The sequence below is a fragment of the Carassius gibelio genome, chromosome A20 (assembly GCF_023724105.1).
Source record: "Carassius gibelio isolate Cgi1373 ecotype wild population from Czech Republic chromosome A20, carGib1.2-hapl.c, whole genome shotgun sequence".
NCBI lineage: Eukaryota > Metazoa > Chordata > Actinopteri > Cypriniformes > Cyprinidae > Carassius > Carassius gibelio.
The window spans coordinates 14,935,221-14,959,674 of NC_068390.1; the positions used below are offsets into that span (position 1 = coordinate 14,935,221).

At 38.7% G+C, this 24,454-nt stretch overlaps 1 protein-coding gene across 10 annotated transcripts in view; it reads left to right on the forward strand.

Moving 5' to 3' along the window:
- LOC127938773 (protein furry homolog-like) overlaps positions 1–24,454 on the forward strand; it is a 98,265-nt gene that overhangs the window by 49,241 nt on the left and 24,570 nt on the right. For 7 of the 10 annotated variants that reach the window (XM_052535635.1, XM_052535626.1, XM_052535628.1 and 4 more), the window contains 37 exons: positions 516–596; positions 1,392–1,560; positions 2,883–2,975; positions 3,708–3,806; positions 4,188–4,289; positions 5,716–5,760; positions 7,483–7,586; positions 7,986–8,094; positions 8,307–8,393; positions 8,548–8,719; positions 9,981–10,113; positions 10,196–10,303; positions 10,931–11,168; positions 12,562–12,726; positions 12,830–12,916; positions 13,045–13,313; positions 13,456–13,654; positions 13,743–13,867; positions 13,994–14,051; positions 14,222–14,313; positions 14,878–15,050; positions 17,885–18,045; positions 18,144–18,254; positions 18,347–18,501; positions 18,595–18,694; positions 19,258–19,426; positions 19,543–19,811; positions 20,037–20,177; positions 21,044–21,212; positions 21,365–21,449; positions 21,643–21,755; positions 21,997–22,147; positions 22,239–22,342; positions 22,432–22,614; positions 22,762–22,957; positions 23,492–23,613; positions 23,951–24,138. In XM_052535635.1, coding sequence (XP_052391595.1) covers positions 516–596; positions 1,392–1,560; positions 2,883–2,975; positions 3,708–3,806; positions 4,188–4,289; positions 5,716–5,760; positions 7,483–7,586; positions 7,986–8,094; positions 8,307–8,393; positions 8,548–8,719; positions 9,981–10,113; positions 10,196–10,303; positions 10,931–11,168; positions 12,562–12,726; positions 12,830–12,916; positions 13,045–13,313; positions 13,456–13,654; positions 13,743–13,867; positions 13,994–14,051; positions 14,222–14,313; positions 14,878–15,050; positions 17,885–18,045; positions 18,144–18,254; positions 18,347–18,501; positions 18,595–18,694; positions 19,258–19,426; positions 19,543–19,811; positions 20,037–20,177; positions 21,044–21,212; positions 21,365–21,449; positions 21,643–21,755; positions 21,997–22,147; positions 22,239–22,342; positions 22,432–22,614; positions 22,762–22,957; positions 23,492–23,613; positions 23,951–24,138 — 5,125 coding nt within the window. The remainder of the gene's footprint in view (positions 1–515; positions 597–1,391; positions 1,561–2,882; positions 2,976–3,707; positions 3,807–4,187; positions 4,290–5,715; positions 5,761–7,482; positions 7,587–7,985; positions 8,095–8,306; positions 8,394–8,547; positions 8,720–9,980; positions 10,114–10,195; positions 10,304–10,930; positions 11,169–12,561; positions 12,727–12,829; positions 12,917–13,044; positions 13,314–13,455; positions 13,655–13,742; positions 13,868–13,993; positions 14,052–14,221; positions 14,314–14,877; positions 15,051–17,884; positions 18,046–18,143; positions 18,255–18,346; positions 18,502–18,594; positions 18,695–19,257; positions 19,427–19,542; positions 19,812–20,036; positions 20,178–21,043; positions 21,213–21,364; positions 21,450–21,642; positions 21,756–21,996; positions 22,148–22,238; positions 22,343–22,431; positions 22,615–22,761; positions 22,958–23,491; positions 23,614–23,950; positions 24,139–24,454) is intronic. The other 3 variants (XM_052535630.1, XM_052535633.1, XM_052535636.1) reach the window with 1 other exon arrangement.

The following is a 24,454-nucleotide window of genomic DNA, read 5'->3' on the forward strand; positions in this document are numbered from 1 at the left end:
TTCAGAAATGCAGTAAAAATATTTTGAAGTATTACAAATAATTTGAAATAGCTGATTTCTGTTTTAATATTTTGAAATTGAATGTATTCCTGTGTTCATAAAGCGCCATTACTCCAGTCTTCAGTGTCACGTGATCCTTCAGAAATCATTCTAATACGAGGATTTGCTTCCTGAGAAAAATTTATAATTATCATCAAAACAGTTGCGGAAACTAGTTTACGTTTTTTTTTGTTTTTTTGTTTTTGTTTTCAGAACTCTTTAATGACTAGAAAGTTCAATGGAACAGAATTGATTTGAAATAAGAATCTTTTGTAACATTATAATTGTTTTTAATGTCAGCGTTGATCGATTTTATGCATTCTTGCTGAATAAAGTATTCATTTCTTTAGAAAATAAAAATGTTACAGTCCCCAAACATTCAAATGTAATTTTGTAATTGTTGGACTAAAAAACAGTATTTTCTTGATTCTTTGTAGAATGGCTTGTCTTACTGATTGTCATGGTGTGTTTGACAGGTACTCGGGCCCCAACACTGGTAATGTGCACATCATCGCTGACCTCTACGCTGAGGTCATCGGAGTACTTGCTCAGTCCAAGTGAGTTCAAATTCATCCCAAAACCACAATGAGCTCACAGTGTACCTTTTGTGGTCTGTTGCACATTTGAAATATTCACTTTGATATTAAGCAAAGAAACTGATGATGTACAGTCAAGTAATAAGTTCTGTCATATGTGTGGCCTAAAACGTTTTTTTTTTTTTACGTAAAGCCATATAAAGCAAAAGGATGAAGTTGATGCTAGCACATCATTCAGATCACTCATCAGAGTTAACAAAGCCCATCATATTGTATCAAACTAACTTGCCTAGAGCTAAATACAGATGATTTGTACAGTCTTCTAACGCTTTTAGTGTTACTGTAATTCTCTACTCACCAGACGCTAAGACTCACAGCTATATGAAACTGTCTAAGCTATAATGTAATTTAGTTGTCCTGTGCTGTAATAGCCAGGGCCTGAAATTGATTTACCACAGTGCTCAACCTCCTCTCCAGTTCATGATTTCCTGTGCAAAGACACTTTTGTCCCGAGGACAGATTTGAAGAGGCAGTTTTACATAATACGATAAAAGCATGATCCGATGACTTGGGTCCCTTGCTTGTTTGGACCAGATGTTTTTAGTTTTTACAAAAAAATGTAAATATAGCCCACAGACAGCAACAAGCCAGTCTTTATTCAACCTGATATGTGACATGTTGAATGCTCCTACACACATTTGTTGAGCACTTGATAGAAACTTGACACTGAATTTTTATCAGCTGTTGTGCGAAAAGACTAGAGACCTAATTCCAAAACTATCATGAATTTCTCTTTAATGATGTGTTTGCGTGCAGGTTCCAGGCTGTGCGTAAGAAGTTCATCACAGAGCTGAAGGAACTGAGGCTGAAGGAGCAAAGTCCTCATGTGGTGCAGAGCATCATCAGCCTCATCATGGGCATGAAGTTCTTCAGGGTCAAAATGTACCCCGTTGAGGACTTTGAGGCTTCTTTCCAGTTCATGCAGGTCGAGACACATGCAAACACAGACATGTACTGTATATGTAAAGGTTTCTGTCATCATTCGCTCAACTGCGTGCTGTTCCAAACCTGGAAGACTTTCATTCATCTTCATAGTACAAATTAACATATAAAGAATTTTGACCTGTTAAAAAATTTGTGAAGACTTTGTAAAAGATATCCATATGAATTGGGCAGTTTAATCCAAGTCTTCTGATGAGACATGCTTAATTTATGATGAACCGATTTAATTCAGGATTTTATTTGCATGTAAATACTGATCAGCACACATAAAGCATATCTAATATGGTCGGCAATAACTCAAACATGCTTGTCTTTCAGTGAAAGGTCCGAAATTTCCCACATGTTTTATGAAAAGTATTTTCATATGTGTTTTGATGAATGAAAGTCATATGGGTACATAACAACATGAGGGCGAGAAATCGATGACAGTTTAAATTTTGGGTGAATTTACCCTTTCATTTTGGACACTAAAGAAGTTTGTGTTCAATGGTACATCTCATGAACAGAGTATAAATATATTTATTTTCTAAAATCTACTTAATTTGTTAAATCGACTGTTATCTACTATCAGAACTTGACCTTCTCAACAATTAAGCAATTAAAATCCCACAACAGCAATGTAAAATTCACGTCATCTCTTGAATAGCTATTTAGTTAATGGTAGTAATAAAAAGTCCTAAAGACGTCCAGATTTTTGCTAACAGACTTGTATAAATTGCTCAAATTGTGAATTGCATGTAAAAAAAGAAGATATATAAATGATAAATAAATACTCTAAATAATGATTAACATTTCAGGCCCGATTTTGTTCCGTTATGGTTGAAAGTGCTACATCATCACTGTCAATACATTTTGAGTCTCGTCTACTCTATTGTCGTTCAGACAGTACTTCTTTTGTTTTATTTGCGAGCTCTTTGTAGTCATGCCTCATAAAATCTCTTTGAGTAACAGTCTCAATGCGTTAGCCCTACCTTTGCCAACAGGATTGTGTGGAGCAATTCCTTTACATTAGCCAGTTACAGGCAGTGAAGTCCTGCACTCAATATGTGCTTCACTTAACAAGCACTGTAATCCAGAGATTTTTATTGAGCCATTCGCTGAAAAGCAATGCTGTATTTTATTGTAAACCTCATATTTCTTCAACTACCGTGTGGGAGTGTACACTCCCCTTACGAAAGGTTTAATAGTGGTGCATCCTTTTCATTTACTTAAACTACATTTATAAGTTTCTTTCAAATGTTTATTGCACAGATTTGCATGAATTAATTAAATGTTTTCTTTTGTGTGTCTCTGTTTGTGAAGCAGGAGTGTGCTCAGTATTTCCTGGAGGTGAAGGACAAAGATATCAAACATGCACTGGCTGGCCTGTTTGTTGAGATCCTCATCCCTGTAGCTGCTGTAAGTACCAGAGAGCTCTCCATTTATTTAAATTATATAATATCATTACTTCGGAGCCAAATTTCACATGCATACTGCAGAAATTTAATGCATTCTGACTAAATTGCCACATTGCTCCATCAACTCTGATTTAAATTAGTGCCATTTCACAATATGACAACTCAAAACATTACACAACTTTCCATTAATTCAAATCAGAATATGCACGATCTGTAAACACTCTCCAGTCCCTTTGTTTTTCATTTGCAACCATAACTGATTTTTAATGTCACAGACATTTAAAGCATAATCAGTACTTTGAGAAGTTCATGCTGTGTTTAAACCCTAAAATTTAGCCGGTTGTGTGTCTGATGGAGTTGAATCAGAGCGACGATAGAGCAAGAGTTGTGATTTTTACACCAAACTGCACCTTGTCTTTAAGCAAAATCATGCAACTCTGCTCTCTTTCGTTTCACACCAATCACACACCGATGGCTCTTTGAAACCGTGTCTGTATCCAGATCATTTGACAGAGGCTCAGTGACTCTTCTGCAGAGTTCATGATGGTACATGTCTTGTCAAGTGGTTTGAGGTGGAGCTTGTGGAAGGAGTTGCTACAGAAACACAATTGAGATGTATTTCATTTGGCATTGACAAGATGAATAGCTCTGAGTGATTTGTGTGCTGTTGTGCTCCGAGCGGGTGTAGCTCAGCATGAGGATTCATGTGTTTGTGCTTGTGTGCTTTTGGAAGGCGGTGAAGAATGAAGTGAATGTGCCCTGCCTGAAGAACTTCGTAGAGATGCTCTACCAGACAACCTTTGACCTCAGCTCAAGAAAGAAGCACTCACTGGTACAGTCCTTTTCTGCTTTGATGCATACTTTCCCACAATCTCTGTAGCCAAGATCATTCTGCCACCCAGAAGGCTAACATTTTTTTGTGGAACACTTAAAGTTTAGCTGATTCTATCTCTGGCCCTTTTCCATGCAGCTGCAAAGCATGACAGCTTTAAAACGTACCATAAAAATATCATGAAAGTGGGCCGTAAGAGTTTTGCATTTGTTTTTCAAACTTTTATTGTCTGCTCTTTCAATAGTATTGAGTGATTAAATAGTTATTATTGAATGTACAACTGCATGAGAGAAGTTGCAATGTCTGATTTGTGAATCAGCATGTTAATTTTTTCTTGTTTGATATATTTTCGGAGTTTTCTGTGTCTGTCTCTCTCCCCAGGCATTGTATCCATTGGTCACATGTCTGCTGTGTGTTAGTCAAAAGCAGTTCTTCCTCAATAACTGGCACATCTTCCTTCAGAACTGCCTTTCCCACCTAAAGGTAACGTTTTCTAACAGTGGAATGAATACAGAGTGCTTACTTTAGCTTGGTGATATTCTATTTGGGGGAAAACACTAGAGCTGACAGTTTCACAGAGATTGTAGCATAGAAAATTCAGCTTAAAAATTACTATAAAAAGTAGCTACAAATCCTACATTTCTATCAAATGTGGTTTGGACACTGCAAAAACCAAACCGAATAAAATGTGCTGTTGATACATCCAGATTCTGAAGCCCGGAGGCAGGTTTGGTGATTTCAATATAAAAATTCATTCTGTTTGTGGATTGGTTCACTTACATAATTTTGGAGAGAGGTGTGGTGAAAAATGCTTCTTGCTTATGTTGTTCAGTTAATTATATCTGTGTCATATCTCAAAACCCTGTATTTGTGCTTGTTCACATTCTTTTTCATTGTCGCTGGTTCAGCTACAAGGATGTGATACTTTTTTGGTTTCCTAACTCCCTTTCCACAATGATTGAGTTTCCTTCCAATCTTTGCAACTATATCATGTGAATCTTCAGGATTGATCCGTGATGCTTTGACTTGGTGTTGGTGATTTTATGAATGAGAAATCAAACTCTATGTAACTCCCTGCAGTGCCGATTAAATGCTTCACTTTAACCGATTAAATCCTTAAATCCTTAGGTTAACTCTCAGTTAACCTAGATCAGAACTGGATCAGAATTGGACTGTAGTGTGTGAATCTTACTCCAAATCCACTTTAGGCCATGTCTTGCATTTCTCAAAAAGGCATGTGAACATTTCAGGATCAGAAGTGAAGTTTTCCTCAGTGGTATGTTAGCCAGTTGAGTCCAGGATTATGGGATTTGTAGTCTCAGTGGTGGATCATTTCTTTACAGTTCTGCTCATCTGTCTGCTCCCCGTCTGTTCTAACCCTGCTGTAGTCTGTCTTCCCTGGCCAACAGACTTCAGTCAGAGTGGAATCCTTGTTGTATGTGGCGCCTAATCTGACTACATTCTTCACAGTCTGTCTAGCTTGTAATCATCCATTAGCATGCACTAATCCTGCCTCCCATATTTGTTTTTAATTTAATTTTGTTTTATTTCAATCCTGCTGTTTGTCTTCTCACCCATCAGAAACCCTTCATCAGCACATCACCTGTATATATGAATTCAATTGAAAATGAGCTTCCTAGAAGCTTTTGTCTAATGGGACATTTTCATTCCTTAAGGAAGTATAGATAAATGTTGAAATACTTGTGTTGATTCTGTAGGGAATCTGATACTGAAGTATTACATCCCATTCACCCTGCTCTGTGTTTTGCATGTTGTTGTAGCACAAAGCTTTGTTTTGTTCTTAAGTTTGTCTCTTATTCTTTTTCTAACCTGCATGTCTTCCCCATCACCATCACCCCCTGTCCTTTGTCATCTTTTTTTGTTTCCCCTGCACGTTTATTGGCTCCAGATGCCTTCAAACAACAGCATCCGTAAGCAGATTGAAACCCTGCAGGTGAGTTACCATGGTTAACCCCACAAGGGAGCTCAGAGGTCATGTTGTTGACTTGTGTTCCACATGGGCCTTTTGAGACTCCTGACTCTTTTGCCTGTCCATAGAGGAAACGATGGTAAATAGCTTTATTGCTTTCCTGCTGTCCTCAAGAATTCAGAACAGGAAAACCACCCAGTTCAAGGAGTCATTGATGAAGATGTAGACTTCTGTGCTCACCATTCAGGGCATCAGAAATGTTTTATCTGAGGCGGCATTAATTCAGGCCAAAACTGGCGTGCTAAAAAGTATTTTGTATTACTATAACATTTCCAAAAACGTATAGGTGAAAATAAAGAATGAATTGTGTGTTAATTGTTAAAGGGATTGACTATCTACCTAGTGATTTTATTTTATCCCGCAAGGGGACCAGGTTCAACTCTTGGCCTAAATTCTAATATTGCAATCAAATTTGGAACAACGTTTGAGAGCAATGCACTTCTGGAAAATTATGGAAATCATGGATTTATAATTTGACCATCAGTTTGTCCATGATGCTGCAAATTGCAATCTTTCTCTGTAAAAGTTTAAATAGTTTGCAAATGTTTTGCATTTACAGTGGTTTGTTTTGAATGTGCAACTGTTTGAAATGTTCCTGCAGACTCATTAGGCCAGAGTGGAAAAACATTGCTGATAATTCAATATAGAAATGGGATCCTTGTTGATGGAAGACACTAGAGCCCCTTTCACACTGCACGTCAGACCCGGCAAATTGCCGGAACATTGCCGGGTCGCCTTCTGTGTGAAAGCAAACGCGTCCCGGGATTGATTCCGGAATTGAACCCAGGTCGGGGACCTAGTAACATTGCCGGGTCATCACTGGCAGTGTGAAAGTGCAAAATCTAGTGACCCAGGAACAATTGCCAGAACACTTTACCCGTGTATTTGCCGGAATAGCAGTGTGAAAGGGGCTTAGGGAGCTCAAACTGATCTAGTGCTCTCATACTTACTGTAGTTGATGTTCACTGCAAACCATGCAATCATACCGCCCCCTATGGAGAGTGTTGATCATTTCACCCTGCTTAATGCTCTTTACTGCAGTCTGATTAGCTCTGTGATGTGAAGGGGGAGAGAGAGTTGCAGAAATACTGAGAGAGACAACTGCTTAGTCAGTGACTCGATTTGAACGATTCATTAGCAGAGTTTTTATGAATCCCTCTTTCATCATCCATTGCTTCTGCTGAAGAGCTGATTTATGACTCATCTCTGTGCATCGATGCAGTTAGAGCAGAAATTACAGCTCTTATTGGCTTGTAAAGTCACGAGCAGCAGCTGAGCTATTGATCACCCGTCACGATACAGATGAAGCAGCAGCTCTCTATGAATGAATCTAGCATATTTTCTAGGCTGGGGTAATTCCTGAATTGTTGTTTTTGGAGGTCATTTCGACTCTTGGGGGTTTTTAAGACCCTGATTTCTGTAAAGCCACTTTAAAGCAATGTGTTTGTGAAAAAAATAAAATCCTTTTTGTGGATTTTTACAACGATTTTTCTCTGCCACTTGCCCTTTCATTGGCAGTCTCACATAAATCAGCAAGAGGCTCTTGATGATATTAAGTCCATCACGCCCTATAAAAATTACAGTTCCTAAATTACAAAATTGTGGTTTATGGAAATTTTTTCTAGGGCTCATCGCTCATGCCATGAATTCTTGTTGACTGAGCATTTTTTGTTTCTTTCTTTATAGAACAAAGATCCCAAAATGTCTCGTGTAGCACTGGAGTCTCTTTACAGGCTGCTCTGGGTTTATATCATCAGGATCAAGTGTGAGAGCAACACAACCACACAGAGGTGGGCCACAATCATACAGATTTACAAAAATGTCTTGAATTTATACCAGTTGCAAACACTAGGAATACATTCACTCAATACTAACCACAAGCCTACCATTATTTGAGAAGGTAAACCTCTCAAAGATACATAAAATAATTTCTGCAAATTGTCCGATTGTTGTAGACCATTCTTTTTTTTTCATGTCATGTCAAGTCAAGTCACCTTTATTTATATAGCGCTTTAAACAAAATACATTGCGTCAAAGCAACTGAACAACATTCATTAGGAAAACAGTGTGTCAATAAGGCACAATGACAGTTAAAGGCAGTTCATCATTGAATTCAGTGATGTCATCTCTGTTCAGTTAAATAGTGTCATGTGTATATAACATTTCACATTATCTCTTTTCCCTCACAGTCGTCTCCTCAGTATTGTAACAGCACTTTTCCCAAAGGGCTCTCGCAGCGTGGTGCCCAGGGACACACCCCTCAACATCTTTGTTAAGATCATTCAGTTTATTGCTCAGGTAAAAAAAAAAAAGAAAAAAACATATTTTAGAATAGCTCAGGTTCATATCCAGCCTTTATTGTTGTCCCAATCCATATCCACTAAACCATCTACTCTCTATTATTTGATAATAAATGTAAAATTATAAAAAATTAATATTTGGGGGAGTGGTTTTGATGTATTGCATTGTTTTCATTGGTTTGTGGCACATTTGTTTCTCCCTCTCTAAAGGAACGGCTGGACTTTGCCATGAAAGAGATCATCTATGACCTGCTGTGTGTAGGCAAGTCCCAGAAGACTTTCGCCATTAATCCAGAGGTGTGTGTGTGAAGACATTCACATAATGTAGCAGCCATTAAAAAATGTGAAAAAAACAAGAAAAAAAGAAATTGTGGTAATGGATTGATTATATAGAAACTATATATATAAACATAGAAACTAATTATCTCTCTCTTATCTGTCTCTCTGTAAGAGGATGAATATTGGTCTGCGGGCCTTCCTGGTAATAGCCGACAGCTTACAACAGAAGGATGGCGAGCCGCCCATGCCCACTACAGGCGTCATCTTACCCTCAGGCAACACACTGCGGGTCAAAAAGATCTTCCTCAACACCACCCTCACAGACGAGGAAGCCAAGGTCATCGGTATGGACCCTTACAGTTCCTACACAGCTCTCAAAAAAAGAACATATTCCTGAGTTCAGCCTTTCCCAACCCTAAAGCATTTGGTCATATTCGATTAGTTGATTTTTAACATAATTGTGATTACTCAATTATTACAAGCATGTGTTTAGTTACGTAAACAGTGATTTTACTCCCTCGTTGCTGATGAGTATAATGTAACAATTCAGTATCAAAAGCTATTTTATTAATAAAAGTCAGGGTTCACAACAAGTTTGTGTCCTCCTAGATGTTTTATGTGTGTGCACAGCGCGATCTCCAATCTCAAAAAACAAAATAATAGATATAAAATCATATGTAGAATCATATGAATTATTATAAAAATTATTCAAATGAATACGTATGGATGACAGTTGATTACAATAATAGTTCAGCATATTCCCCTCAATATTAAAAGAGTTTTCTCTGTGGGATAATTAAAGTTAATAAAATACTTCGTTAACATTGATATCCATTATCCCTTTTACATTATCATTCATGATTCAAAAAGATTTGTACTTTTTTTCCACCATGTTTCTAGTTCTCTGCCTCAGGTCCAAAAAAATGTTAAAGAATGTACAAACTGAAAACATGAAATACTTTTGTGGTCTGTTTTCATGAGTTAATTTCAAAAGGGGAATGCTGACATGGATGTTTACAGAGCAGAGGACCCCTTTTTAATTCCAGCTGGAGAAATTGACTTTTGTTTGTCTTTCTCATTATTATTTTGTTCTGGATTATTGGTTACGGTGTTATTTCGGTTTCAAAAGGCAGCAATATGAGTTTTCATGTGACTTTATACATTAATAATTTTGTGAAATGAATAAATGCATAATAATCGTAAAACCGTGACTATTTTTCAGAAAATAAATGTACCAACAAAATATTTTTTGAACTTGCGACACATAAAATCCACGACTTTCTTCCAATTCCTTTTTTGTATTTTTAAGTAAGAAAGTTTGAAATATTTTGGGATTGTAATTTGTGGTCCATTACTTTTTTTTTTTTTTTATCATCTGTGTGGACAGTGTACTTAAACTTGACTTTATATTTTGAATAGTTTGTTTTGCTTTTCCAGTGAAACACATTACATGCCCATTAGCTCAGATAGTGGTATATTTATCTGACCTCATTGTTTAGAGATCGAGGAAAAGCCTCTGTATGTAGTCTAATGTAACAATTTTCCATTCTTGTCCTAGATTTTGTGTGTGAGCTAAGCTGTTTCTGTGTGTGTTTGTCTGTGTAGGAATGTCTCTGTATTACCCCCAGGTTAGGAAGGCCCTAGACAGCATCCTCAGGCATCTGGATAAAGAGGTGGGACGATCCATGAGCATGACCAACGTTCAGATGTCCAACAAAGAGCCAGAAGACATGATCACGTTAGTTTCTAGAGGTTTTAGTTTCATAAATGTGTTTATTTGGCTTTCATCGTGTTTAATATATGTTTGTGTTCTGCTGTAGTGGGGAGCGTAAACCGAAGATTGATCTGTTCCGGACGTGTGTAGCTGCTATTCCCCGACTAATCCCAGACGGCATGAGCAGACAGGATCTCATCGAGCTACTGGCCAAGTAATGACCTGTGACCCTCATGTCAACCCTCATTCATCACCTCTAGAAAACTTTAGCCATTCTCCAAATCATTAGTTTTGTTATTTTATATGTTGTTATATGTATTAATTTTGTAGTTATGTTATTATATAATTTCCTGCTACAGTGCATGATTGCTCCTGATTGCTACAGTGCATTGTGAGTTCAACACGATCCGGGTTCACTTTTTCATGTTTGCATATTTCCAAAATGTTGGTCTTTTTATAGTTTGTTAGTTAAAGCTAATTGCATGTAACACAACAATTTGGAATGAGGATTTTCAACACGGAGGAACTCGGAGGTCTTCTCATACAAAGTGTTTACTGTAGGGGTATGAGTCAAACGGATATAAAACACTTATTCAGAAAAGTAACCATAGACTAATATGACCTGCTAATTTCCATGTATTCATGACTTCCTGTGCAGCAGCCACCATCTGAGTCATACTTCCTGTGAAGTTGTAATCACATGTGATGTCATATATCACTGATACCTGCTTGACCCCTCTGTGGTTCAAGTGATGGATGATGCTGTTATGAAGATGATGATGCATAGTGTTTATTATTGCCTTCTGTGACCAATGATTCTTTCTTTCTCCCACCCGTCCAGACTGACCATCCATATGGATGAGGAGCTGCGTGGTCTGGCGTTCACCACTCTGCAGGCTCTGATGGTGGACTTCCCAGACTGGAGAGAGGATGTGTTGTCTGGGTTTGTGTATTTCATTGTGAGGGAGGTGACTGACGTTCACCCCACACTACTGGACAATGCTGTCAAGATGCTGCTGCAGCTCATCATACAGTGGAGACAGGCGGTTCAGAGCAACAACCGCAGCCATGATTCACAGGTGCACACACGTAACATAACATTTTTATAGAATATTATACAGTGGTTGTTAGTGCACATTTTGAATGTCTCCGTTATCTGACTCGCTCAGTCAAGTGTGCTTAATAAGGGAGACATGCAAAATGTGCAGGGGGGTCTCCAAGACCAGGATTAAGAACCACTGATATGATATGATGTAATATAATATACCATATAATGTAACACAACAACATAAATATACACTACTGTTAAAGAAAATTTTGTTTTGATAGTAATTAATTTTTTCATTAATACTTTATTTCAGCAAGAATGCGTTATATTTTTCAAAAGTGCTAGTAAATGCTGTTCTTTTGAACTGATTATCAAAATAAAGAAGAAAAAAAAGAAAGAAAACGTGAAAAAAATGTATTGCGTTTTCACAGAAATGTAAACTGCACAACTGTTTTCAACATTGATAATGAGCAGGGGTGCACATATTTTTTTTCAGCCTGGTTCTCATAAGAGAACCTGGAGATTTGGTGTGGTCCTCACACTGCATATAGCGTGACCCATTAAACTATAAAAAATGGATTAATAATAGTTATAATATCATTGCACTTTATTTATTTCATTTTTTTTTAATTAAATAATAGTAAATAAACTAAATAATAGTGTGTGATTTAATATTATTAAAAATAAAAAGCAGTAGTATTAAATACAAATGCATTTTTATAGTAAATAAACTTACAAATAAAATGCTAATCTTTACTACTACTTTGTTTGTTTGTCTCTTTAAGAAGAATCGCTTTATGTATTGCCCAATTTTAAGTAGCTTTTTTCATCTTATTTAAACTTAAAATCAGCAGGCCTTTATATGTGTTTCCGGATTTAGCGCTGCTGATTAAAGAGCGTCAGTGGAAGAGTGTCACAGTTTTATATTGTGCTTTGAAACGGTAGGCATAGCCTAGATTTATGCTTTCAGGTTGAAAATAAAACTTATATAGTACAGTTTGTGATCTAAAATGGTTATTGTGTATTAATAGCTATCAACCATGTCAGTACGCAAATGCGCTGTCAGAACATATTTATATTACGCATTTTTTATTTTGGTCACGCATGCGGACCACTTATGTGCACCCCCGATAATGAGAACTCAACATTGATAACAACTAAATCGGCATGTTAGAATTATTTCTGACTGCAGAAAATTCAGTTTTGCCATCACTGCAATATGTTACATTTTAAAATGTATTTAAATATAATAGTTATCAAAAATATTTAGATATTTATTAAAATTGTAATAATCTTTAGTGTTTTTACTGTATATTAAAAAAAAGTTTTACCAACCCCAAACTTTTGAAAGGTAGTGTATGTGTTTGATATTTTTATGTAGTTTAACATACATTTTTAACATGCCATTTTTAATTCATCTGTAGAGCCCATCTCTCCATCTGGAGCGATCTCCTCTCTGGACGGTTCTGCATGTGGTGGAGGGTCTTGCTCTGGTCGTGCTGTGCAGCTGTCGACCGGCTACACGCAGACTCTCCGTCAACGTCCTCAAAGAAGTCCGATCACTGCACATGGCCCTCGGCATCGCTAAAGTAACCACCTGCTCTGATCGACTTCCTGTTATCCACCTACATGAGGTGACCTTGTTTTGTTTGCACTTCGGATTCATTGCTTTGTCTTGTTTCTCTCTCACAGGGAGATGAGGAGTTGGCTATAGATGTGATGGACAGATTGAGTGCTTCAGTCCTCGAGAGCTTTATTCATCTCACTGGGGCAGATCAGGTGAGGGAACGCAGAACATTGTGTTTTTGGATGTTGGTGTCCCCTCCAGACTGGAATGTTTAGAAATCTTAGTAAAGTAAAAATAAAACTATATCAGGGTTATCTTTGTTTGCCCCTTTTCGCTGTAGACGAATCTACTGTACTGTCCCAGTGGAATAGACCTTCAGACTCTGGCAGAGTGGAGCTCATCTCCCATCAGCCACCAGTTTGATGTGGTGAGCCCCTCCCACATCTGGGTGTTTGCCCATGTGACTCAAGGTCAGGACCCCTGGGTCATCAGCCTGGCTAGTTACCTCCAGCAAGAACACCTGCCCAAGCACTGCCCCACTGCGCTGAGCTACGCCTGGGTCTTCGCCTCCACGCGCCTTCAGCTGCTCTCACCACAAGTCGACATCAAGTATGTTTCTACATTCAAATGTGTCTCTAGTTGTGCTGGGTGACATGGGGAAAAAAATAATTATACACTATATTTGTTAGCCATTCTTGTCAGTTATGTGACACTTTTTTTTTTTTTTTCTGTGTGACCTTTGACCTTGCAGCAGCCCGATCAATGCTAAGAAGGTGAACAGCAGTAGCAGTGACTCATATGTGGGCCTTTGGAGGAACTACTTAATCCTCTGCTGCAGCTCTGCCACCTCTTCCACATCTTCATCCTCATCGGCCCACGGCTCGGTCCGCTGCTCCCCACCTGAGACGCTGGCATCCACCCCAGACAGCGGATATAGTTATGACTCAAAGGTCGAGTGAAATATTTGCAGATTGCTTGATTTGGGATACCATATTTGAAGGGACTGACAAGTTCTTGTACACGTGTGTGTCTTTGCAGATCGTTAGCATTCCGTCCCCTTCCTCCTTGTTCAAGCACGTAGTTCCCATGATGCGCTCTGAGAGCATGGACATCACGGAGTCTCTCGTTCTGGGGCTTGGCCGGACCAACCCTATTGCCTTCAGGTACGTCTTAAGATCACCTGACAAAGCCTAGAAAAAAATCCACAAAAAAAATGCTTTACATATATAATAAAAATATGTTGTTATATTGTGTGTAATTGCATTTTAACCCAGTGGTTTGTCTTACAGAGAGCTGTTGGAGGAATTAAACCCTATCATTAAAGAGGCACTTGAGAGAAGGCCAGAGGTGAGTTAACCACAGTTTGACATTTGACCCAGTCATGGAATCCATGGCTGAGTACTCATAAATAAATGTTCCACTAGACCATTTAAAAGCAAGCTTTTTATCCATATATTCATAATGCAGATGCAGATTTAAACAAAATATTGATCCTTGTGTTTTTTTTGTTTCTGCAGAACATGAAGCGACGCCGGCGTCGTGACATTCTCAGAGTCCAGCTGGTCCGGATTTTTGAGCTACTGGCCGATTCTGGAGTCATCAGTCAGACGTAAGTCTCACACACTCGCAACATATACACTGCTGTTCAAACATTTGGGGTCAGTAAAATTTTATCACAGTTTACAAAAATAAATAAAGCAGCACAAGTGTTTTCAACATTGATAGTAATAAGAAATGTTGAGCACCATATCAGCATATTAGAGTGATTTCTGAAGGATCATGTGACACTGAAGACCGAAGGAATGACTGCTGAAAATTCAGCTTTCCATCACAGGAATAGATTAAAATGTGAAAAAAAAATATAAAACATTATATTTGGGTCAAATAAATGTAGTCTTGATAAACATAAAAAAAAAACTCCACATTCTGAATAATTTATTTGATTAAAATTTTTTGTCTAACATGCATGCAGAACTTTTTTTTTTTCTTTTCTGAAAGTCATGAACACTTCCATTTCATTTCAGATGTTGTATTATGTTTAAGAGTATTCCATCATGTAAATGAGATTTAAAGTGAATTTGGAAAAGAATATATGTCCTGTTGCCAAGGCTAATTTCATAGTTAGCAACTTGGGTATCCTAAACCGTAACATGTTTCTGTATTGTCTGTGCAGTGCAAGTGGTGGTTTGGACGGGGAGTCTCACTCTCTGAACAGTACTCTGCTGGAATACGTGGATCTCACCCGCCAGCTGCTGGAGGCTGAGAACGACAAAGATTCAGACACACTGAGAGACATCCGCTCTCACTTCAGTGCCCTAGTGGCCAACATCATACAGAATGTACCAGGTACACATGCACAGGGCCTTTCACCAGAAACTCTTAGTGTTAAAGTGTTAACCCCTATTATGCCATTTTTAAGGTTCCTAATATTGTTTTGAGACTCTCCTACAATATGTTTACATGCATGCAAGGTCAAAACACTTTAGTTTTCTCAAAATATGCATGTACTATCACCTTGTTTTTCAAATCGGCGTTTCTTTTAACCACATTTCTCTGAGCCTACTATGATTTGATTGGTCAGATGGCCCAGTCTATTGTGATTGGTCTACTGCATACAGCACGTGTCAGAAACGTATGATAGGAAATACACACATCTGTTATTCATCATACAGGTTGTGATTCAGTGAGACATCTTTCATGAATTTTGTGAATCCCGCGAGCAAGTGTTTTGTGAATCCCGCTTTGAACTCCTCGAGATTAGAGAAACAGTCGTCAGTAAAATGGCAGGAACGCAAAAAAAAGATTGGGGTGGTACTGCTGTGATGTGAAATGAATTTTCACCACTGTTTCTTTGCAACCTCATATTTCTGAAGTGAAAATAAAACAAATTTACTTTCACAGCATAGGACACAGCATCTTCTCGACATGACAGGAATTATGCAAATGTGTTACCCCATGACATGTAGCCGTCACAGAAGTGGGATTTGAATATGTGCCAACTCATTTAGGCAGGATTTCTTTTGGAAGACAATGGGTCTCATTCACTAAATATGCGTAGGCACAGATTTTTGTGTGAAATGTGCGTACGGACGTTTTCACGAATAAATCATGATTCATCAAAAACTTTCGTACTAAAATTTATTCTAAATGTACGAAAAGATTCAAGAACAACTTATACCACACGTACGCAATAATCATGTACAACCGGGGCCTTATAAGCATGTGTTAAGAACCCTATATAATTAGATGTTATTGATCAATTATAATTACAGTTCCAATTATTTATATATATTAGGGCCGGGACTCGATTAAAAAAATTAATCTAATTAATTAGAGGCTTTGTAATTAATTAATCGAAATTAATCGCATATAAATATTTGACCTGAGAACAGTGAGAAGTAATTTTTTTTCACATGGATTTATTGTATACCATTGAATAATGACTGAATACATAAGCTTAAGCAACAAAATAGTTTATTTTTGTTCAACCAAGTCTAGCAGACCAGTGCAATTTTTGCCATTAAGTGTAGCAATAGCATATTTAGAAACAATTTAGAAATAATACAATTCAGAAATTCAGGAAGCTTATAGGTGCTGGAACCTTCTGTAAAGTGTCTTTTAAGTAAAACACAATACTGTCAATTACATTCAGAACATTGGAAACACTGACTATTAGAAAACATCTCTCTGTTGCTTCAGAGGCCATAACATATTAAGTCCAACTCTCAATAACCTTGCCTAATGCGAATGCAAACGCTAGTTGGTGCTTCAGTATAATCGGTCCGCCGAAACGCGTCCAGTGAGAACGTTCCGCGGTGCAAAAATACGTTATTAAAAATTCAGGAATTTTTTTTCGGTAATTAATTAATCTTAATTAACGCGTTTAAAAGTCCCGGCCCTAATATATATATATATATATATATATATATATATATATATATATATATATATATATATATATATATATATATATATATATAATATTAGAGGTTCAAACAACAATCACCTGATCTATCCTTATATAAACGGTGATTAATGTGTCTCATCTTGTGTTTAGAGGCATGGCACACTTGGTACTGCTTGAAGACATCGCGGCGCGTGCTCTAAGGAGAGAGCGCGTCTTTAGAGAGCGCACAGATATGTTCGCTGAGAGTGATGAATGGCTGTTCAGTTGCTTTAGGTTGCCCAGAGAAGTCCTCATTGATTTATGCAACTTTATGGAGCCACATCACCAACCACTCTCACCACCTTATCTCCAAGCCTGTGTTATAACCCATGCTTCCTTTTTACCTGTGCCCGTTATGCCAGTGGATACACTTTTAAATAACAAATACTTTTTCCTGGCTTCCACCTCCGATAGCAAAACCTCACGTTCATTATCGTTAAAGTTATTTTTCTGGTAACACTTTAGAATAAGGTTCCATTAGTAAATGTTAGTTAATGTATTAATTAACATGAACAAACAATGAATAATACATTTATTACTGTATTTATTCATATTCGTTAATGTTAGTTAATGAAAATACAGTTATTCATTGTTAGTTCATGGTAATTCACAGTGCATTAACTAATGTTAACAAGCACAACTTTTGATTTAAATAATGCATTAATAAATGCTGAAATTAACATGAAATAAGGCTTATAAATGCTGTAGAAGGATTGTTCTTGCTTAGTTCATGTTACCGAAAGTAGTTAACTAACATTAACTAATGGAACCTTATTCTAAAGTGTTACCATTTTTCTTTGTCTTGCCTCGTTGTGGAAAGCCCTTATATGGAGCTGGTTTGGGCGTGAATTATGCTAATTACTGACCTCGTGCACGCGGGCGCTCATTTAGAAGAATCCAAATTCACTAACAGAAGAACGAGTTTAAGAACAAGCTCATGTGCATACGCACGTGTTGTGAATTGGGCGGAAAGTTCTCGTGAGAAGTTCAAATGTGCGTATAAATACGAAAATTGTACGCAAAAATTAGTGAATGAGACCCAATAACTTTATTTAACGTGCACTTGTGGCTTTACAGCTTTACAGATCATTAACATTAACATACATCTACGTGCATGAAAGGCAATATTTGAAATGGCAAAATAGGGGCACTTTAATTGCTGTTAGTTCACTAAACCGTATATTCATTAATCTGTTATTTAACTTCAACTTATCTCATGGTTGTATTTCTGCAGTGCATCAGAGGAGGAGTATATTCCCTCAGCAGTCACTGAGACACAGTTTGTTCATGCTCTTCAGTCATTGGGCTGGACCCTTCAGCATCATGTTCACACCGCTGGACCGATACAGCGACCGCAACATGCAGATCAACAGACACCAGTACTGTGCACTGAAGGTACCGTCTCACAAAACACACATTTGCATTTTCAGTCGCCACAGATTTCACTATCGCTATCATAGAGTGAATGTGGTATATGATGCGTGTCTGCACAGGCCATGTCGGCGGTGCTGTGTTGTGGTCCGGTGGCTGATAACGTCGGCCTATCCTCTGATGGGTATCTATATAAGTGGCTGGACAATATTTTAGACTCTCAAGACCGCAAGGTAAATACACTTTACTCCTTTTCCCACATTAGCATTACCAGCAAATCAAGTTTCATGAACTGTCACATGCATGCATGCATGTTTGTGCTCAGGTGCATCAGTTGGGTTGTGAGGCAGTGATGTTGTTATTAGAGCTGAACCCAGACCAGAGCAATCTGATGTTCTGGGCGGTGGATCGCTGCTACACGGGCTCACGCAGAGTCGCTGCAGGCTGCTTCAGAGCCATCGCCAATGTCTTTCACAACAGGTAGGTACTACAACGTTCTTGCAGTAAATGTGACTGAATTTGTGTCAGTAATTCAGGTAAAATGAACACTTGTGTGTTTGCTGTCTCTTGCAGGGATTACCAGTTTGACACTGTGGTCCTGCTGAATCTCATCTTGTTTAAAGCTGCAGACTCTTCTAGAGACATCTATGAGGTCGCCATGCAGCTACTGCAGGTCAGTAGAGATTCTTAAGGACACCAAGAGTGTATAATTGTAAATAAAATCGTATTGGGATTATTATGCAATATGATAACTTCCATAAATATATCATAATCTATGTTTACAGTAAAATAGTATTACTACTCAAGTAGTATATATTAAACCTGTCCTGGTGGCCCCCCTGCCCTGCACATTTTGCATGTCTTCCTAATCAGACACACCCAATTTAGTTCTTGCAGTCTCTACTAATGAGCTGATGAATGGAATCAGGTGTGTTAGTTAAGGGAAACATACAAAAGAAGCAGGCAAGGGGGCCTCCAGAACAGGTTTGGGAAACACTGCCCTAAATCATTCAGCCTTAAGTAGTTGTAGGTTTCATTTTGCATCCTGCAAAATTAACAGAAAATATTTAATGTGGTTGTCGTGCATTTATATCCCCGAATTCCATCATAACTGATAAGTCCAGTTTCCTCACATCTACTTGTGCTTCAAAAAAATAGTTTACTTTTAAATTAAGGGTGATGAGCACTGTAACAAAGTACCAAATCATAATGTTTTTGCATGTGTTCATATATTAGATCCTGGAGCCCAAACTGTTCCGTTACGCCCATAAACTGGAGATCCAGCGTACTGATGGGGTCTTGACTCCAGCCTCTCCCCTCCCTCACCTGTACTCGGTGTCCTACTACCAGCTCAGTGAAGAGCTGGCACGGACCTACCCTGAACTCACACTTCCTATCTTCTCAGGTACGTACACAAACCCACATAAATATAATGCTCAGTAAATCTAACATTTGGTAAGAACTTTTCCCCTCCTGCATAAACACTGTGTTTGTAATGGGATTGTGTGTTGTTTTACTCAGAGGTGAGTCAGAGAATCCAGACAGCGCACCCTGGTGGCCGGCAGGTGATGCTGCATTACCTCCTACCCTGGATGAACAATGTGGAGCTGGTGGACTTCAAGCCTTCAGCTCATCGTCAAGAGGAACCTTCGGCGACCGAGGAAGAGGAGGACGCCCATGAGAGAGAGATGATGATGGTGAACAGCCGTCGCTGGCTGAAAGGAGAGGGCTGGGGTTCCCCACATGCCACTACCATGATCCTCAACAACCTCATGTTCATGACTGCAAAGGTAATGCACCAATGCTACATGTCAACTATGTGCAGACTATGGTACAGACCTGAATCTATAGTGAATATACGTTTCAGAACATTTTTCTTTAATTATTCCTTTTAGTTTTATTTTATAGTTTTATTTAATTTTATATAAATATATTATTTTAACGCATTCACCAATATTTATACCCAATTTTCAATGTGATCATTGCATGAATGTACATATGGTCTGTTTTTACAGTATGGTGATGAATTTGCATGGTCAGAAATTGAGAACGTCTGGACCACTTTAGCTGACAGCTGGCCAAAAAATCTAAAGATCATCCTTCACTTCCTTATCGGCATGTCTGGAGTCAACAGTGAACCAAGTCTCCTGCCTTATGTGAGTGAAACCTTTCCTGGCAAAATCCCTGTTCAATCCTTGAACAGATGGGCTGAATTTGAGACTTCGGCCATGTTACTTAGGGTGTGTTCACACTTGTCATGTTTGGTTCGATTAAAACGATCTCTGGTGGGATTGCTCTGTTAGTGTTGTTCATTTGTGTAAGTGTGAACGCTGTCATCTGAACACTGGTGTGCACCAAACAAGCAGTACTCTGGTGCTGTTCGAATGATATATGAATGCAACATGGTCCAAATACTTCTAAACGAACCAAAAACAGGAAGTTATGACAAGATGCGACGCTATGCAGCATGATTTGACAATGCGGAACGAGCGGTGTATCCAAAACAGAATGAGCAGAGGGCAAACGTAGAGCAACAAGGTCGTAAAGTGCCATTTATGAGCTCTTCATGAGTTTGCAGGTGGTGAATATAAAATCAAAAGTACACACAGCAATGAGCGTGCTTAGTCCAGTAGACAGCATTAGTTGTGTTCAAAGCAATGCTGAGCAGACCAATCGGTGAATGGGTACTGTGATGTCATGCACCAATCTGTCTGTGCAGTGCAGCTTTAAGTCGAACACAGCTTTTGTTTTGGGTGTTCAGTGAGTTCTGTCATGAAATATACGTCATTCAACCTGACCAATCAGGTGTTGAACATATCAATATGTCTTCAGGTACAGTATTTTAGGTTCACTGTCAAAAATGCCACTATGAACGATCAGCAGACCAGGACCAAATGTATCGTTTTCTTTTTTGGTCCAGACTAACCGAACTACAACTGAAATACAAGTGTGAACGCACCCTTATTAATTTAGTCTGTGTCATACAGTTGTGTTCCTGAATGCGTTTCCTAATATTTTGCAGGTGAAGCGTGTGGTGGTATATCTGGGCAGGGATAAGACGATGCAGCTGCTGGAGGAGTTAATGTATGAGCTGGAGCTAACAGACCCTGTATCCTCAGCTGTCACTCATATGGATAACCCACCTTACTACCGCATCACTTCTTCTTACAAGATCCCTTCTGTTACATCAGGTATATGCTTTAAACCACCCTGACTACTTGTATTTTTCAATATGATGAGTAGAAACATTTCAGGAAACCCCAGTGATTACAGAAAAGTTTCTGATAAATGCGATTTTAAGGAAGCAATTACATTTTCACTGTGAAATGATTGGCTTTTTCAGGAACAACGTCTAGTAGTAACACCATGGTACCTGGACAGGATGGACACCAAGAGAGCAAAATCAAAGATTCCAACATGGAGGACAGGTAAACTGATTCTAGATTTAGGAAATGGGTTCCATTTAAAAAAGTATTATTATTACTCAAAATAATTATTTCTGAAAATAAACCAAGAACCATTTATCAGCCATTGCTGACTGGTTGTTCATTATCTGTTGCTAGACGAAGTCATGAAGTGGAACCTTTGAACCTCAATGTAATTTTCTGTATCTCTGCACAGTTACACACATTTGGACATCTACACTGGTCTGAACAGTAATCTGAACAGACAGCACCATCGACTGGAGTCCCGTTACAGCAGCAGCTCAGGAGGATCTTATGAGGAGGAGAAGAGTGAGTACATTAACATCACTGTAATACTGATGATCAGTGCTCCCTTTAACTTCTGAAGGCAGACTCAAAAATGTGTGGATATAAAAGTAGAATCAGTGCAAAATTCAATGGGCAGCATTTTCCATCAGAGGAATAAATTACATTTTAAAATAGAGAATATTCCTGTATTTTGACCAAATAAACATAAACAGGTGTCAAGCTTTTGAATGGTATTGCATGAACATGCTGTTTCTCTCTGTAGGTGACTCTATGCCTGTCTATGCTAACTGGCGTCTGAAGGTGATGGACCATAACCGGCCAGAGCCCCTCCCATTTCCTCCCACTGGTGGCTGCTGGTCACCCCTGATCGATTACCTGCCTGAGACCACCACACCTGGAGTCTCCCTGCACAGGTGAAGGACATGCTCACTGTCTTCTAAATTAGAGTCAGTGTTGTTCTCCTTGACCTTTGACCGCTGACAGCACATTGCCATTTCTTTACAGATGTAACATTGCTGTGATCTTGCTGACTGACCTCATTGTAGACCACGGGGTCAAAGTGGAATGGAGCTCATACCTTCACCTGCTACTGCATGCCGTCTTTATAGGTAACACATATAGAACTGTAGTTTATTAAAACCATTATCACTGGAATGTTCCACATTGTATGTCTTGTGATGCATATTTGTGCTTGTAGGTTTTGACCATCAGCACCCTGAGGTCTATGAGCACTGCAAGCGTTTACTGCTCCACCTGCTGGTCGTCCAGGGCACCAACAGCAGTGTCCAGTCACTAGCATCTGTACTTCTCCGCAACCGTGAGCTGAACGAGCCCAAAGTTCTGACAGTCAAGCCCACTCTTCAGGAGTTCAACCTCACAGGTACTTAAAAGCAAAGATCTTTTGTATGATCTTTCTGCCACAGTGCTCTTAACTGGTCGCTAATAATAATGCTTAATTATAATAATACTAATAATAATAAGTCATATATAAGAATAATAAATAATTGTGCATTGGTTCGTCTCCCAGGTGTTACAGAGCTGATGCCAGACTACCAGTCTTCTCCAATGACAGACTCTGGCCTGAGCTCCAGCTCCACATCCTCTAGCATCAGTCTGGGCAGCTCGGCTCTGCCTCAGCTCCCCTCTACTCTCCTTAATGAAGTGGACCTGCTCGCAGAGCAGGATGAGAAGGTCAAAAACCTCATTGAGTTCATCAGCTCAAGGTGAGGGGTCTCAGGCCAGTCTGTCATATTTTCTCTCTTAGTTACTTAGAATTTTTTTGATATTTCTGGCTGTGTTACCCAATTACTTTTTTGGAGCAATTGACCCCAAGTTGTTTTGGATAGAAGTGAATAACACATTTATGAATAAAACATGTAGTTCTTACTAATGGCAATATCATGTCCAATAAATAATTTGTTTTGTTGTCAAACAATAATGTTTTTCCTGCTAAGTTTTTCTGGATACATATTGAATGTGCTTTTATTTTTTTGTTAAGTTACTATATTTTTTGCTCTGTCGCAGCCATGTCTAACAGGAGAGGGTATTGTTGCTTTGCATGTGTTTGTGTGTGTGTGTGTGTGTGTGTGTGTGTGTGTGTGTGCTCAGTCTCATCTGTGTGAATGTTTGATTCCGAGTGTTTTCATACAAAATGGTTGTTCATTGAGAGTTGTGTGAGCCTGCTTTGCTTTTGTTCTATGTTAGACATTTCCTGTTGTGCTACTTGCTCTGATTCTTTCTGATTGGTTGGCCCATAGGAGGCGTGGTCCGCTTTGGAACCATGAAGACGTCTCTCCCAAAAACCCCAACATCAAGAGTGCAGATCACCTTAGTGTGTTCCTCCGTCATGTTGTCAACGTCTTCAAACAGACACCGTCAGGTAAGAAACAGCATAGTAGAGTGAGTGAAGTGACGTGTGGCCAAGTATGGTGACCCATTCTCTGAATTTGTGCTCTGCATTTAACCCATCCAAGTGCATACACACAGTAGTGAACAGTGGGGAGCGGTTGGGGGTACAAGGGTCTCACCCCAAATGTTGTATTGAGGGTGAAAGAGATCACTGGTTATTCACCCCCAACCCCCCCATGACAATTCCTGCAACACCTGAGACTCAAACCCGCAACCTTCCCCCCTGAAGAATACTAGTTTTGTCTTAAAGAGAATTGAAATGTTTCGGCTGTGGTTGTAATGGGTTCTTGTGCTGCATGTTTGATTAGGTTACCAGTTGGAGCAGGAGCTGAGTGAAGTTGCTCTGCAGACAGCTCTGTCTTGCTCATCACGCCATTACGCTGGCCGCTCTTTCCAGATCTTCAGAGCGCTGAAGCAGCCACTCACAGCCTCCACACTGTCAGACGTGCTTTCTCGTCTGGTAGAGACTGTGGGAGATCCAGGGGAAGAGGCTCAGGTATGTAGAAATGTCCCACTCTTCCAGAAGTACTGATAAGAAATAAGAAGGCTCGGCAATGAGGACCTCATCAGTACTTTTTTACTCATCAGTACTTATTTAATCAGTATTTTTTACTTGCCCTGCTAACATACTTGACCCTTAGTATTGATATTAGGCAATGTCTCGGGAAAAAACTATATTATATTACATTATATATAATAAACATTGTCTTTGTTTATATATATATATATATATATATATATATATATATATATATATATATATATATATATATATATATATATATAATATTTTTTTTAAATATATATAGTAA